Here is a 17,777-nt window from a genome sequence, read left to right as displayed (position 1 = left end):
TTTATTTCCAATGATAATAGCTAAATAAAATTGTTTGTAATAGATCGAAGTCTCATTTCACCAAAAAAAAAAAAAATCTAACTCTAAATAAAAGTTTCATTTCACATTTTATTTTCCATATTCAACATGATAGAAAGTATATTTTTCCCCTTTTTTTTATTGACCAAATCTCAAAACTAGCCTTTAATCAACCAAATTCTTATTTATTTATTTATTTATTTTTTTTTTTTTTTTTAATTTAAATACTACTAATGTAGTTTTAATAGTTGAACAACATGAAATAAGCATAATGCACGTACTATAATGTACGTGCACCTTTTATATGTACTTCAAAGTTTTTGATATGGAGTTGCTTCACATGCTAAATTAATCTACGTGCAACTCATCATTGTCTACCATCTTCTGTCTCAAAGTCTCTCGTCCACAATTCATAAATTATGTACCACAAAATATCATAAATTTCCTGCGAAATTTCATTCATTACAACATAAAAATAGGAGGAAAAAAACTAAAACATTATATATCAAAACATCTCCCCTGTTTTCATGGTAAAGCGTACATTTTTCCATTTTAAAAAACTATTATTGTACCCTAAGTTACCAATGATCGTCCTTCTTGAAGCTAATATTTGTCCTCCCCGTGATCACAACCGGATCTCCCGAGATCCGTTTGTGAGGCTGGGCTATCGGCTTTTCTATTAACTTACATATTTTAAAATAAATAAATAAATATAGGGAAGGGATTTCCACAACCCGAGTCCTGAATATTCTTCAGGAGTCAGGGTAATCGATTATCATTGACTATAATATATGTAAGTATATAAATATATAGATTATTATTATTATTATTTTGGTACGTACATTATGACTCAGAAGAAAATGAACCTCCGTCCGGGGACAGCAGCGTATAGGAGGAAACACGCACTCCTACAACCATCTCCGTCGTTACCACCTAACGGTAGATTGGCGGAGATGGCTGGAGGCACCACAGCGGAGTGCGCTGCGGTGTGGTGTTGTTGTCCATGCACATTAATCAATTTATTTGTGCTAGTTGTGTACAAGGTTCCAGCAAGTATATGCAAGAAGGCCCTAAGAACACACCGAAGGCGACGAATGATGAAAAAAGGCCTCCTCCCTCTTCAATCATTCGCCGCCTCGAGTAGGGCAAGTCCATGTCGATATAGCATCCCTTTAGAAGAAATGAGGTATCAAACTGATATGGCGACGACGTTGGTGGTGATGGATCCTGGAACTTGTGGGAGTATTAGTAGTGATGATAATAATATTATGGATAAGGAGTTGATGCAATTGGAAGAGGAAATGTGGGAAAAATTCTATGCTACAGGATTTTGGAGAAGCCCTTCTCAAGGAGAAAAAATAAGGGAACAACAACAATGATGATAAATTTCACGATTTTAGCCAATATTTTTGTTCTTTGTTTTATTTGTATATTTGTTTCCTCAAGCTTTAAAATCTAGTTTTTTTTTTTTGTTTTTTGTTTTTTTTTTTTTTTTTTTTGTACATTAATCAATTTTAATGGTTTGGGTGTCATAGGAGAAATGATTCAAGGGCAATGTTTTTTGTATTGACCTCTTGTTCATAGTAATTGTAATTAATTGAAAAGGGGTAGGGTTGGTTTGGATGTTTAATTAAGGAATGAGTCTATGAGTGTGTATGTGTAGTGTGTGGTACAAAATACATCTGTGTGATTATAATTTTGGGGTTTTAGTATTGTAATTTAAATCTTTTTCTATATATATATTGTATTATAATGTAATTTGTGTGTCTAAACATGATCAAAAATAATGTGATTGGAGGTCAATTAATTTTCTATGGTTATTAGTAAAGTTTGTGTGACATATCTCTCAACCACAAGTATATGTGTAGGGGTTATATATGTACTTAATAATGAAAATCATCTTATTTTAAATGATCTTATAGTGGTCGTTTGAAAATTAAATGCAATACATTGAACAAAATATATATATATATATATATATATATATATATATATATATATATATATATATATATATATATATATATATATATATATATATATATATTTATTTATTTATTTATTGTGTAAGACGCGCAGGTTTGTTGGCCGGATCTTACTTTGTTCAGCCCAACAAGCTTATTACCGATGTTCAGCCCCAATTTCTACTGCACTTCTACAACTCTCTTATTCATCTTCAATTCTTTACTTTATCTCTCCTCTCTCTATTAATGGTGAGTTGGCCTTGCTTTCTCTCTCCTCCCTCCTTCAATGATGGTTTCTTAAGCCATCTCACCGTACCACCCGCCGGTAAAGCCGTCGATATGATGTAAATGATGATTTTTTGTATGAAGTTTTACTTATTTCTATTTTTGATGATTTTCCTTGTATTTTGATGTATGGCTATGGAGTGGGTAATGTTCATTATTGCAGAGGAGCAAAGAAAGGGGAGAGAGAAATTTTGTGTTAGTAATGGTCAACTAATGTAGAATATTATGATTACTTTAATTGTTTTTAATTTGACGACAACATTAGAGTCCATTTTTCAATATTTCCTTAATTAATTAATTTTGGGTTTTGGTTTTCATCAAATAGTATATGTCATCCAATAAACTTTTCATTCATTCTATCAAATAATACATTGTTTGGATGATTTGAGAGTGATATATAATTCATATCCTCCAATATACTATACATATTCTCTAATAATAAACAGTATTGTATATATCATCCATCAAACTATTAAATAAAACATATCCTCTAACAAATTGTACATATCATTCATTAATTAAAACATTTTCTTTAAACAAATTGTACATATCATCCATCAAAATATAAATATCCTCAAACAAACTATACATATCCTCCATCAAATATTTTATATTTTATTGAGGATACATTTTAGTTAGATTGAGGTTACATTAACTTATATTGAGGATGCAATATTGCCTATTGAGATTACATTTAGTAAGATTGAGGATACAATATTGTCTATTGAGGATACATTTTAGTTCAATTGAGGTTAAATCATATCCTCTAATAAATTGTAGATATCCTCTATCAAATAATTCATTACATATCCTATATATATATGAGGGATACCAGTCAATTCCCCAGATAAACAAAATTTATTTATCTTGGGGTATAATTGTCTCTTCAAGTAGCAGTGGAGGGGTATATGCGTCTTTTCATGCATTAGTTGAGGGGTACATGTGTAATTTCCTCGCCAAACAATAAAAACAAAAAACAAACAATAATTGGACAGCTCACCAAAAGTACTGAATAAATGACCCTGCTTTTTCAATATATTTACAAAAATGTCATCAGATTAACAAAAATTTGTTTATCTGGCAGATTAACTTGTATTTTCTATATATATATATATATATATATATATATATATATATATATATATATATATATATATATATATATATATATATATATATACAAAAATGTCATTAGATTAACAAAAATTTGTTTATCTAAATATTTTAAAAAAATTAAAAATTAAAAAGTGATTAACAATGGAGGAACCTCCATTGAAAGTCTCGTACTAAGCTCATGAATATAACATAACTTGCTCATTTCTCAACCAAAATACATGCATTTGTTATCAAAATTCTCCCAATCTGATGACATTATTGGGTATTTCATGTGGCAACCTTTATTGTCCTTCTTTTACTGCTTCACGAAATACCCAACACCCAATAAAGTAGCTTATCTGCCACACGAAATACCCAACACCCAATAAAGTAGCAGTAAAAGAAGGACAATAAAGGTTGCCACATGAAATACCCAATACCCATAAGATACGATGAAACATATTCAAAAGAAAAATTCAGTTTATATTTCACTTCTTGAAAACCTTTGCAATTCCCAATTTATCATCATCATAAACTATCAATGTTTGTTTTACATTAGATCGGAAATATACTACACACTATTTTCATTGTCTTCGTTGTATCTTTTAGTAATTTTGTGATACACGGTGTGTATATTAGGGCCGAAATATTACTTTAGGAAAGTAATTTTGTTTACGCGCTCGAAGTGTTAATTTGTTCAATTCGTTACAATTTTTTGTGACCCGATAACCAATTTCCCCAACAATACTGCTTAACAGCAGTATGATTAGGCTTAACAGCAGCACAGTCATGTCCCACCTTATTGTACTTAACACAAAAATGTGGTGTCTACTCATATATACCTTTAGTTTCAGCAGTTCACCAGAACAACTTTAAACATTGATTAATATTGGCAAGGCCTTTGTGACATTTATTTCAATGAGAACCCGAGAAAAGGAGACTCTAAGCTATCTTGATGTACATTTATCAACACAAATAGAAACCTCAAACAAGCTAAACTTCCAATTCTACTTAGAGTCTCAAGACCCTAACAATTTAAAGGCAAATTGGAAATTTAACCTATATGGGACAATTTTAAAATTTCAACATGAAAATCATACTTAACACTCTTATGTCAAAGTTTCACTATAGCAGGTTTACCAAAGAGCATATGGGCCCCGAATACAAAATTGCATTCATATCATCAATAGAATTCAAATTAATAATAAAATATTCATCATCATGCCAGAACATGTCGGGTTTCTAAATATTACTTCTTTGTTGAGAGATAAAAGTGATCATTTAAATGCTAATGGTTGACAAAATTTTCTAATACTGACTATTTTTAGTTTAATCATGCTTCATCCAATTATCTATTTGACCGAGTTTGTTAATGATCTCGAGATATATTTTTGGATAAACATCAGAAAATAGCGTCCCTATCTCAACATCAATTTTCTCATAGAGTTTTGGTGTTATCTTATAAAAAATATCATTACATTAGTTAGTTATAAATAACCAAATAAAATTAAATCGTTTTTATGAAAAAAAATTAAACAACTATGATAATTTTAATTTATATCACTTTACATGATAATGAGTTAAATCGTTTCAAATAAAGTAAATAATATCAACATTATTAATATAAAGATATTGCTTATAATACATAGTTTCGAGTGGACCTTGTTGATTTGAAAACAACATTGTTAGTGTTGAATCTAGTTTTAAATTAATGTGGATTCAATTAGCATTAATAAATTATATTAAATAATTTTTGAATTAACAAACTGCATGAAACAGTATTTACAGTAGAATATTCCATATTTTTTATACATATAATTATGAGTATTCATAAATTACTTGTAATTTTTATGTTATCTTATTTTGTTAAATAATATATTTTTTTTTTATCTTTTTAATATTTGTAATAATTTTTTTTATTAAAAAAAATAAGTAGGGTCAATTTCTATATTGGTGCTTTACTATTTGGTTTTTTTATCAATTATAATCAATAAGTAATTAGTAATTTTAGAAAATGATTAAGAATGATATATAAATGGTATTGTGTAAATAATTAGTAAGCATATTTCGTATAATTATAAAGTTTACAAATTAGTAATTATCGCAAATCATTAGAATTAAAAGATACTTATTTCACCCTTGCAACATTACTTGAAAATTGATGTGGGAAAATATCCATAAACAATATTATTCTTGTTAGTTGGATTAAGTTCATTCAAAAGCTAATAAAAATCTTGTAAGTATTTGATTGTTTATAAAGAGATATTGTTTTGATGATGTTTAGTAGCATATTAAGAGATATACCATATTATATACAGAAAATTCCAATGCACATATTGTTTTGATGATATTTAGTTATTATTTTCAAGATTTTGTGCCAAATCAGTTTTACTTCATAATTTAGCCCATTTTGGTTTTGATTTCAGAATGATTGTATTTTTAAAACTCAAGTAATAGATTAAATACATTAAATTTACAATTTTTAAAAGTAGTAAATAGCGCACTATACTTACTAGTTCACTTTATGACGCTATGATTACTAGTTGCAATAAAAAAAAATATTATACCCACTTTGTTGTTTGTTAATTCAAATTCATGTTGTATATAGTTTCATGTAGTACCTTCAATTTTTTTAGTTGCAACTTTGGGGTATTATTTGAGAGATATAAAATATTTCAAAGTTGCAACTAAAAAAAATCGAAGGTAGTATATTATAATCAAACGTATTCATGTAAGAGGCTAACTGATACTATTTAGGGTAAAAATTACCCAATACATGGTCCAATTCTCAAGTGACACGTGGCCTAATAAAAGGGAAACACATATCCCATATAGGAAGATGACATGTGGAAAAACAAGAGAACACCTGCCAGGAGAAGGCCTCCTTTACATCAAGAGGCCTAATTATTCTCGAGAAAAGCCCCAATAATATTCCACACAACCTGGGAATTATAACCAATATCCATATGGATATCCAAAATTTGTCCATCCCACAAGGTTCTTCGTGGAAAAAAGGTCAAGCCAGTGGTCCATATGGAGAAAGATATTCAGGGATGTCCCAACCAAATCCTAATACCTTAAGAGGAATAAGCGTTGGATATAGGGGTTTCCACAATCCTTAAGGGAACCAACATAACCCTTTTCACATGCAAGATACATCAATTCAACCCAATGGGACAATGTTAGGTTAATCTCCATAAATGTGACGGGAAACCCTGCTAGGCAAGTGGAGGAAATGATCCAAAGGGCTATAGGTCAGAACGGTGAATATGCTAGAAGAGGAACTTGTAGTCCATTTCCTTAGTGGATTAATAGGATGTATATATTCCCAAGAGGATTCAAGGTTCCTGAATTCTCCCCTCTTTTCTCTAGCGATAGTACTATGTCTGTTGAGGAACACTTGGTTAGATTCAATTGTCAATGTTGAGAGAGGCGGCGAACAATGAATTCCTTAAGCTTAGGATGTTTTCTAGTTCTCTTACCGATATTTCATTCTCTTAGTTAACTTACTTACAACCTAATTCAATTCAAAGTTGACAAGATACGCAAACTCAATTTCTTCCGCCATTTCACTAGAGTTGAGGCAGAGGTCACTAAAGGTGATTTAGCTAAGATAGTGCAGGAAAAAGGAGAACCTGTAGGAGATTACATTCACAGATTTAAGAATGCTAAGATTATATGCCACTTAAACATACCCAAATCAGAGTTTATGTCTATTGTCCAAATGGGTTTATCCTTTTCCTTTCAGGAAAAAATCCAAAGAACAATACTTCCCTAATTTTTTTCGTTGTGTCTAGCGTTGTGATGGCTTATGAGAGGTTCTTAGAAGAAGGGTTAGGTATAAACATAAGTATCATGCTAGCATAGCTAGCATTGCTAAAGAATGTGATCGGGAAGATGATATGTATGAAGCAGCGATAGCTGAGTTTGTACAGGGTCCTGCGTTTAAATGTTTACCTCTAACTAACAAGAAGTTTACTTATAAGAAAGATTTAAAATCTGATCAAAAGAGAGAATATACCTTTGACACTAGGAGGTGTGATGAAATCTTTTATTGGATTTTAAATCATAAAAAAAATTAAGTTAGCATGGAGACATAAAACTAGAAGCCCTGATGAGGTTAAATGTAATACTCCGTATGTTATTATATTTTTATATATATAAATTATTTATTTTATTCATTAAAATGATTCATTTTATTTTAAAAAGAAATTAATTATTTAAATAAAATGTAAGTGTGTATAAATTAAATGAGTCATCAATTGAGGCAATAAAAGCATTTTTAATTTAGTCAATCGTATTTAAATGAGTAGACTAACTTATTGGAAAGTTAAGGAAAGTTAAAAGCCCAATAAGTTGGCCCCAAAGGAAAAGTTAAGGGGAGTAGAATTTAGTAATGACAATGTTGTAATTATGAGTTCTTGTTTTAAAAGGGAGTATAAATACTTTAAAGCCTCGAGACTTTTCCACTCAAGATTCATAATTGTCAGATTTCATAAAAATTTCAAAGGTTTTCTCTCTATTTTCTCTCTCCTTTTTCCTCTTATTTTCCCCTTCTTTTTTCTCTCTTCTCTCCCACGTCTCTCTTTCTCTCTTCTTCCCCTCACCGGCGCCACCACCCACTGGCACACCACCGCCGGCCATCTCCTCTTCCTTTCTCCTCTTTTCGGTTTGGTAGTATTAAAAAAATTAAAAAATTCTTTCTTTTTCTAATATTGTTTTATTTTTTTTAAGCATGATTTTAATTATGTTTTGGTATTGATTTTGGGATTATGATGTTGTTAAATTATTGGTATAAATTTCAGATTTTTATTCAATAAAGAACCCTAACCCTAGAAATTTAGGGATTTTATGTAATTGGCTAGGGATTGATGCTAGGTTGTTACTATTGATTAATTCATTGTATAAGCATGTTTTTAATGAATTTGAAGCCCTCAACTTAATGCTGTAATTTAATTATACATACTACTCTTTAATTATTGAGTTAGGGTTTGATGACTCATAAAAGGGGAAAAGGTTTTAATGATTTATATGTGATTTTCTAATCTAAAAGTGATGTTTTATATTACTAGGGCAGCTAACGCGCGCGATGCGCGCGGAGTGGCTTGCCCTTTCTTGATGTTTATATTGGATTGTGTTTAAAACTTTAAACACTTTACGACATTGGGTTTAGAGTGAATAGTTTGATAAATTAATGAAATGTGTATATTGGGTGTGTTTAAACTTTTCATTTTTCATGCACGGCTTTTTTAGTTGTTTACAACTTTTTTTTTTTCACAAAACATCTATGCAATTATTCAACAATACAATATTGCAATATAGATGACGTTTAAATTTACCTATAATATATTTACATATAATATAAATAAATAATATAAAGTGCATAAATGTAAGGAGAAGGAAAACTCAACACTCATTATTACATCTGTACACGTGGAATGATATAAATGTAAAAACTTATATGTGGGGTAAGAACGTAAACAAACATTTTGAAGGGCATATAGGTCCGTGCACTATTCATAAGCGCAATCTCCTACTTTTTATAAGGTAGGGAAATAGGTATGCTGAAATTGTATTTAAGTCATAAAAACTAAGTCTTTTTGAAGAGATTTAAAGTACCAACTTAAAGAAAAAGGTTTTATGGCTTTTATGTCATTAAATTGGGTTGATTAGTAAGCTTTAAAGAGTATTATAGTTGATGAAAATTAATGAGAACAGTGGATTAATTATAGTATGTATTTTTATTTGTAGGAAGCTTCGAGCTAGGTGATTTCTAGCAAGTGTGGCCGTTATAAGGCAATACTTAAGGTACGTATGCGCGTAGAATATATTCATTATGTGTAGGTGTCATTTGAAGTACGCCTACGTTAAGCATGTGGAGAATATGCTTGGCACTCTTAGGAATTTAGAATTGACATATACAATTAGGGACAACGATTAGGGACAAGGAAAGTAGGGAGCCGCCAACAAGTTTTTAAGAAACTTGTAAACCGTTCACGGATTATTTAAGGCAACCACGATTAAGGGACAACGAAAGGCAACAATGATTGACCCGTGAAGATTACACCTCATTAATAATCCATGAGATTACTAACTCCATATGGTTCGGAATCACAAAAGGAGAATCGGGGATGATGGTACGAAGTGAGTCAGGGAGTCATATTCGCCCATATTGGCCTCTACCCGATTCTTATAGTGAAAGGTGATTCCTATTGGTTGAATATTAATGCAACACATAATTCTAAAATATCGTAATCACTTGATTATACAACAAGATTAAAAAGGAACCTAAACCGGTTGTCCAAATTATCTTATTAGGCGTGATTTTCAATTACTTATTCCCTTTAAACATGTAATATGGTGATCACCAAATATAGTAAAAATCAACATTAATATCGAAAGCAATTCAACAATAAATTGGTTAGTGTAGACACCCATTTGTGTCTCCCCAAAACCAAACCCAGTGACGAGTACCTTTCACGTTGAATCATAATCGAATGAAGCGAGAGTGTGGAAAGTCTAGTGTTGCGGATATTTTTAATTTCTTTTCTCTTCTCTCTGTTTTTGAAAACTTATTTTAAGAAAACAGCCAATCCATTTTGGTTGGTCCATGATATGGGTCCAATAATGGTGTAGTTGGATGGGGCTTGCAAATACCTTTCCAACGATATATTATAAGCCCAATTCCGATGAATATTGAGGAAGTTATGGCCAGTTTACTAAACTGGGCCCGGTTTGAGCTTTATGTACGGCCCAATGATCTAGGGGAGGGCCTAATATGATTTATCATTCCTAATGCAATTAGGAATGGTACGGTTTTAGTCTTCTAGATTCTTCTAGAAGGTTCTTTTCATTCCTAATTCAATTAGCATTGATAAATTGACTTTTGTTGACTTTTCAGAGTTTTAATCAAAATCAAATAGCATTTTCGAGGAAATTATATTATTTTATCCTCCAATACGGTAAACTTATCGGATTTTCGAAAACGCGTTGGAATCACGCTTGACGCCTAACCCCAGGCCTTGACGCCTGGAACCAGGCCTGGCGCCTGGCGCTGGTGTTGGTGCATGGCGCCAGCTAGCCAGGGTTGGCGCCAGCCCTGTTTTCTGAGCGTCAGACTCTGTTTCGTTTAATTTATCTTTTTGGCTGATTTTCTTTATAAATATCGTATTAAAAACTCCGTTTTCATTCACCATTCATTATCAATTATCATCTACATTCATTCATTCACCGATTATCTTCATTCACCAACTCTCACCATTCATCATCAATTCTCATCTACAAACATTCAATTCTTTCATCTCTTTCTTTTTTCTTACTTTGTTTTTCATACAAAATTCCGCATTCGCAAGGTTTAGAAACACCTAGCCATATTCGAAGTTGCCTTCGCCCTAGACGTGAAAGGTTTAATTTCTGAGGGTTTGGTCCCAAATCTCTCTTTCAATTATTTAATTTAATTGTTTTGTTTATTATTTTCCTTGAAGTTACTAACGTGTGTATTTTGTTATTAGAAAGAGGTACGAAGCATCAAAGTAAGTAATTTAATTGTTTTAATTGATTTATGATGTAGAAATCATGTTTATATTGTTATTATGATATTCCTAGTATCATGTCTAGGGTAACTTTAATATTAAATATGATTGTTACGATGCTTCCTATGTTCTTCCTAATATTTTTTATTGTTAGTATTATGTTAGGGTTAAAGATTTGATTTTTTATTTCTTAGTGACATGCTAGGGTTTGTTATTAATCTTGTTAGTATCATGCCTAGGATCTTACTACTATTATTATGCTTTAATATTAACATGAACATGATTATTATTATAATTGTTATAATTTATGATAATTATGATTACTATTATTATTATTATTTTGATGATGATTATTTTATTTATGATTATTATTGTTATGATTTTAATTTTATTATTAATGATATTGATAATTTATTATGTTGCTTGATTATATTTATTTTTATTGCTTGATCACACCTTTATTGCATGTTTAAAGGGAATTGATACTTGTAATCACGATTAATAAGATATTTAATAATCTTGTTAGGGTTAATTTGATTATAATTTCAAGTGATCGCCAATAATAGATTTGTTTGTGCATTAATTCAACCAACATAGATAAACAGGTTTAGGGTTAATTCTATTGATTGCATGTTAGTCAGAAAGCGCACATGAATACGATCAGAATAAAGTAGAGGCCTATTATTAGGGCAGGTTCAATCTCTTTTAGGTTGGATTTGTACCTTCATCCCCGAACCCTTATTTGGTTCTAGACCTTTTGGAGTTGACGATCTCTTGGATCGTTAAGGGGTGTAACCTTCACCTCGTGAATGGTTTACAAGTTCCTAAAAAAAACTTGTTGGCGACTCTTTTGCTCTATCTTCTTCCCTTTTGGACGCCACCGTACTTTAGTGTATGATCACAGTGGGGTTCAAGCTAGTGGGATTTTAAAGGCTTGAAAATATTCCCTACAGTTTTTGGCGACTCCACTGGGGAGGATTTCTATTTTAATTCCTGAATTTGTTTCGGCAATGATTTAGAATGAGTGGATGACACTCGAAAAGTTCTAAGTATTTCATGTGCGTAATTTTGATTAACATTATTGTCATAGGCAAAAAAAAGATCTCATTGGAAAGACCGTCCGTAATGAGTTAAAAACATAGGATTTTACACGTAGGAAATTTGAGGAATATCTTTCACAACTAGGACTGAAATAACACCGCGCGAAACTGGAAAATTTTATCGAGCACAGAAAGCTGCTGAGGCATGTGGGAAGTAGCGTTAGGGGCTAGAGCTTGGCGCCAGCATTTTAGTCGTAGCGCCAGATGCCAGTATTGGCGCCAGGCGCTACAGTTAAAAGCTGGCGCCAGTCTCTGATTGCTGGCGCCAATTTCCCCCAATACCGAGCCAGAAATATGCGTTCTAATTTCGACCGGTTTTTCGTATTGTTTGCTCGATCCTACTTCCTGATTGAATTTTTTCTCACTTTTCTGAAACCCATATGTGTTCTACATATGGACATAACCCTCTGGGAATTCATGCTCCATCTACCCGATTGAACGCTCTGTGCAACAAAGGGTACATCCGAGATGTTGAATTCACCAAACCATGGAAGCGAGTTTTTTCTAAAGCTCGCGGTGTCCCATCCACTCGCGTCAACCCTTCACGGTTAGGCTTCCGCGCGGTGCATCCGGACAATTAACCATGGACCCTTTTTGACTAAACCATATCCCGAACTTTAGAGAACTAGAGCCATGGTTAGGTTGCAAACTCATTGCATCATATTGTGCCTACTTGACTAATTGTGCATTATTTGTTGTGCATATATATTCTATGTTTCTCTTAACCGTTTTTTGACTTGTGTTGAGACTAAATAAATAAATGACTTAGAGAACTTTGCCTAATTAATTAATTAATTAATTAATTAATTTGAGTCAATAAAGTCTAATATTTTAATCGGAATTGACCTAGTACGACTTTAGGCATACCCTAGTTGACTAATAATACCGAAAACAGTCCCAGACCGAAGCTCCAATATTGGCGCCAAGGTCTGAGCTGTAGCGCCACACTATGGAGTGTAGCGCCTGACGACCGCAATGTTGTCTGGCGCCAAGCTCCACAGTGTGACGCCAGTCTTGTCGCTTGGCCGACAGTTCGGATTATTGGTCGAGTCATCACCTAGGGTCTATTTAATCAGTTTTCTGTTTAAATCGGTTAATTTTGCTGTCAATAATATTTAATTGAATCATCAATCGAGTCTTGGTCACATAGTCTAGCCACATGGTCATAACACGAGTCTCAACATGTCACCTACACTCACTAGTCTTAGCACACACTTTGAGTATATGTCACCATGACCATGTCTTAGGTTCATGCATGAGTCGATCTTTCCGTCATTTGAGTTGGGGGGTACATTCTATTCCTAATTCTTCATATCCCTCCACATAAATCTTCTTCACATTCTTCCATCTTTCTTCACTTCCTCCATTCATTGCATGTTGAATAAAGTTTGAGTCAAATAATTAACAATAAGTATCCCCAAATCCCTTTTCCACAGTACTTGGTCGAGGAGAGAAGGGCGATTAATCAAGGACAACCTCTTTATTCAGGTCTCGCTTTTTGATAAACCGATTTGTCAAAAGAGGAAGGCTAAGAAGATAATGGCAACTCAAGAAGAAGTCAATGATCTTAAGAACCAACTGGCTACTGTGACTGAGACACTGAAACTTCTCGCACTTAGAAACGACGATCTCGTGAAACAACAACAAATGGACCTCATGCAAGAGAGTTTAAGCAAGTTGTCTAGCGACTACAAGTTTCAAGAGCTTACATCACAAGGGGTCTCGGTGGACAAAGATCTTCTTCCACAGAAGTTCAATGCCAACGACATCCCAAAATTCAAGGCAACGGATAATCCTTACTTTCATCTAAGAGCTTTTGAAACCATAATGAGTATTAAGGGTATCGATAAGAAGGTTTTTCCCTCTCTGTTCTCACTATCTCTTGAAACCGTTTGCCAACAATGGTACTTCTCCCTTGACAAGGAGAAAATCTCTACCTGGGAATCGATAGTAAACGCTTTCATTGATAGGTACAAGTGCAATACCCAAGTTGAAACCGACCATAGACAGCTTGAGATGCTAAGACAAAAAGAGAATGAAGGCTTTACTTCTTTCTTTAATAAATGGAGGGAAACTTCCGCCAAGATGATTGAGGTCCCCACCGAAAAGGAGTCTGTGAGAATGTTTGTCAAGAATCTCCAAGAAAAGTATTCAAAGCACTTAAAATATCAACACAACTTGAATACTTTCAAGGCCGTTTATGACATCGGAATTGAAATAAAAGACGACCTCGCAAAGCAAAAAGCTACTAACGATAGTAACCACGGTGGCTGGAAAGGAAAGAAGAGCGACAATCCTTCTTCTTTCGAAAACGCCCACTCTAGCAATAATGTTAGTACCTTTGACCATAATGATGTCTTAGCCATGGACAATCAAGGATCTAAAAGGAAACCCAGGCGAGAGTTCACATCCATTGGAATGACCTACGATGCTGCTTTCGATCGTCTCTATGATCGAGGATTAATCAAACCTATTGGCCCTACCGAGGATCCAACACCAGAAAATTGATCTTCGAGATGGAATCCAAATTCCTATTGCAAGTACCATCGAGGAAACTGTCATACCACTGATGAATGCTACAGGTTTCAAAATCTCATTCAAGACCTCATAGAAGCAAACAAGGTCCCATTGCCTCTAGCTAGCGAGAAGACTGGGCGATGATGAAGCGAATGACACAAGACAAGAGGCGAGCTGCAACGACAAGATTTCATGACCTCTTTTTTCTATTTCTTTTTCATTTTTTTCCTTTCCCCAATAAGTCTAGCATAGACACCTTTTCCTTTCCTTAGATTAATTTTGTAGATTCTTTATTTTCTTTTAATAAAATGAGCATTTATTTTCTTGCATATCATCATCACATTGCATTGCATTAAAAAAAAAAAAAATCCATGTCGAATTAAGCACAAGGTATACCAATGATTTGAGGCACCTCTTGTAGCCACATCCTATCTCCTTTCACCTTTCGAATATGCAATCCTTTCTTCATAAACCACTTTGAGCCTCGTCTAACGATAGACCCTTCTTTTTTCAACCTACATCTACCTAACCTTGGGATGGGATAGTGTGCAACTTGTGCAATTCTAAAAAGCTTGAGTGATTTCAAAAGATCAAACTAAATAGCAAAAATAAGCAAGCAAAAATAAATAAAAGTGTACAAAAGGGCAAGTGTTCCAATGTCTTTGATACGAAAATATCTTTGATATGAACACGTCTCAAATTGCATCTCTTATCGAGTGCTCGGTACCGTGCCTGAGAAACATGAATGCCAAGTGAGTGATAGACCGCATGATCGAGATTGCCCACACTTGCAAAAGTAAAATAGATGCTAAAGCAAAAGATAAAAAAGAGCTAAAAAAGAGTAGAAACTCAAGCATAAATATAAAGATTCAAAAGCAAGGTTGCACACCTTGGGGGCTTATCTAGGGTCTTGAGCCTTTTATCCCCTTCTTCTTCACCTTTAGCCTAACCACGTTACAACCCTTAAAAAGACCTTTTTGAGGTATACACACTTGTGCGAGGTTCGGCTAGAGCTACGTTCGACCTGATTCCTAACGGATACGTAGGCAACCTCACATCGAGGTGCGGCCGTAATAAACATGCATTCATATTCACATTCACACATGTTAGTTGAGACGAACACTACAAGAGGGGGGGTGAATTGTAGGTGAGTTCCTAGTGACTACTTTTTCAAATATAAAACAGAATAAAATAGGAACTTGCAAAGCACACAGGATTTTACGAGGAAACCTTCTAGTGCCCAACTAGAAGTAAAACCTCGACCCAACCTTAGGGATTTCGAACACAAACAATTTCACTATAATAGGGCAAACACCAAGTTACAACCTATTATAATCAAACCTCTACTCACAAGTTCCGGAACGAACTTGCTACAGAATAGGATTCTATTCTACCCAGTCTAAGTCCCACACTCAGACTTTCTCTCGTACTCCCTAAGCACAGATCTTCTCAACTTCTCAACAGAAGCTCTCTCTCTGTATGCAATGATAACAAAAACACTCTCACCCAAATAACCCGAACCAATTACAAGTAAAGACACCTAGTATATGATCGGCAAGCTATGCATGAAACCCGAAACTAATATGACAAGATGATAAGCTTGGCAAACTTACACAATTAAAGCTATGTAAATTCTTCACGCATAAAACTCACAAAAAACCTAAACTCCTTTTTTCTCTACTATTTATACAAGCATTACTTGTATAGCAAGTAGGTTTTCTTAAAGATAAATAAGTTAAACTTAACTTATCTTTATACACGGTTTTTATGTAAATCATTTAGAAGAAAATATTTTCCGAAAAATAAGATAGAAAGATTTAGTTAAAAAGCATAATATCTTTTTAACAAACTGATTTTAAGAAATAAACATTTAAAGAAAATCTTTTTCGAATTCTATCTTTTATCTTTTCCGATTTTAATTTATTTGCCAAGCTAACTTGTCACGCTTCTAATAGACTTCATGCATATCCTGCTTAACATATTTAACAATGAATCTAGAAGATAAAATCTTTAACTAAATCATTGCTGCGCCGCACTCCTGTACTGGTAGGTTTACTTGGGCTCCACGCTTACTAAGTTCCTCCAGAGAACTTAGCCAGCCATCTTCAAGTTCCTATAAAGGAACGTTCCTGTTAGGGAACTCAGTTCCTGTGAGGTAACACTTCTTCTGTTTCGAATAACCTTCTTGAATAAAGAACTTCTTCAAGTCTTCTTAGTTTCAGTTACTTCTTTCATCTCCAAGATCAATTTCACCTAAACTAAACAAACACTTGAAAAACCTTTATTAAATGAGTTTGCTGTAGTTTAAGTTCCTCATCATCAAAACCTTTAAACATCAACAATTTCCCCCTTTTTGATGATGACAAACTTAAGCAAACTCTAGAGAAAGTTAAAACAAAATAGAAGGACGTATTTTTGTATTTTTGATTTATGAACAAAAAGTAAACACACAACTAAATTAAAAAAACAAAATACAAAAATAACTAAGACAGAAATTAAACTAATAACCTATCAGCATCATATCAGAAGAAAGTTCTGATACTTTATCAACTGGAACCCAGAACAACTTCAGCCTCCATGTTTGCTTCTTCTTTTCCCCCTTTTGGCATTATCAAAAAGTCCTGCTTTTTCAAGTGTATTAAGCATCTACCCACAGCCCCACAAGCAATTCATCGAGTGTGGGAAACTAAAGGCAGCGCTACTAACTTCCCTTAGGAAAGTTCCACTCTCCTGTTTAAGCATTCATAACATACTAAAGCACACATGTATAGACAGTTCCAAAAGCATTTATTAAAATCAAAAGATTTATCATCCTACTAGATAAAAATTATTACAAACCAAAGAAAAAGTTCAAGAAAGAAAAAAAAAAAAAAAAAAAAAAAAAAAAAAAAAAAAAAAAAAAAAACTGAAATTGTTCATGACTGCTAAAGGAAGTTAAGGTAGGCTAGTTTTAGGAAGATTAAGAGGGAAATGGCTAAGTTTGCAAGAGGTCCAGAATCTGTTTGTTGTTTTCTTTTTGTTGTGCAATAAAATCTTCCAGCCTTTGCTCAATACGCTGTAGCTTCTGTTGGAACTCCTCCTTCTGTTCCTTCAGAGCCTTGTCCTGTGCCTGCACAAGTTTCTTCTGATCTTTTAGTGCCTTGCCCTGCTCCTGCACCATTATCTCCAGCTTCTGAAGCTGAACCTTTCCAGCTGATTCCTTGGCTTGAATTTCAACTCTCTCCATTCTATCCGTCAATTCAGCCACTTGCCCCTCAAGTACTTTC

At 33.3% G+C, this 17,777-nt stretch overlaps 1 protein-coding gene across 1 annotated transcript; it reads left to right on the top strand.

Annotated features, from left to right (window-relative positions):
• Positions 1-863: 863 nt before the first annotated feature.
• Positions 864-1,397, top strand: LOC145569867 (uncharacterized). The gene has a single exon (XM_081628876.1). The coding sequence runs from the start codon at positions 864-866 to the stop codon at positions 1,395-1,397; it is 534 nt and encodes a 177-aa protein (XP_081485002.1).
• The last annotated feature ends 16,380 nt before the right edge of the window (positions 1,398-17,777 follow it).

Source organism: Chenopodium album, chromosome 2 (genome assembly GCF_948465745.1).
Source record: "Chenopodium album chromosome 2, dcCheAlbu1.1, whole genome shotgun sequence".
NCBI lineage: Eukaryota > Viridiplantae > Streptophyta > Magnoliopsida > Caryophyllales > Amaranthaceae > Chenopodium > Chenopodium album.
This window is presented reverse-complemented; position numbering and strand designations above follow the sequence as displayed.

Coding starts and splice junctions, on each gene's coding strand:
- LOC145569867 (XM_081628876.1), top strand. CDS start 864: ATGACTCAGAAGAAAATGAACCTCCGTCCGGGGACAGCAGCGTATAGG.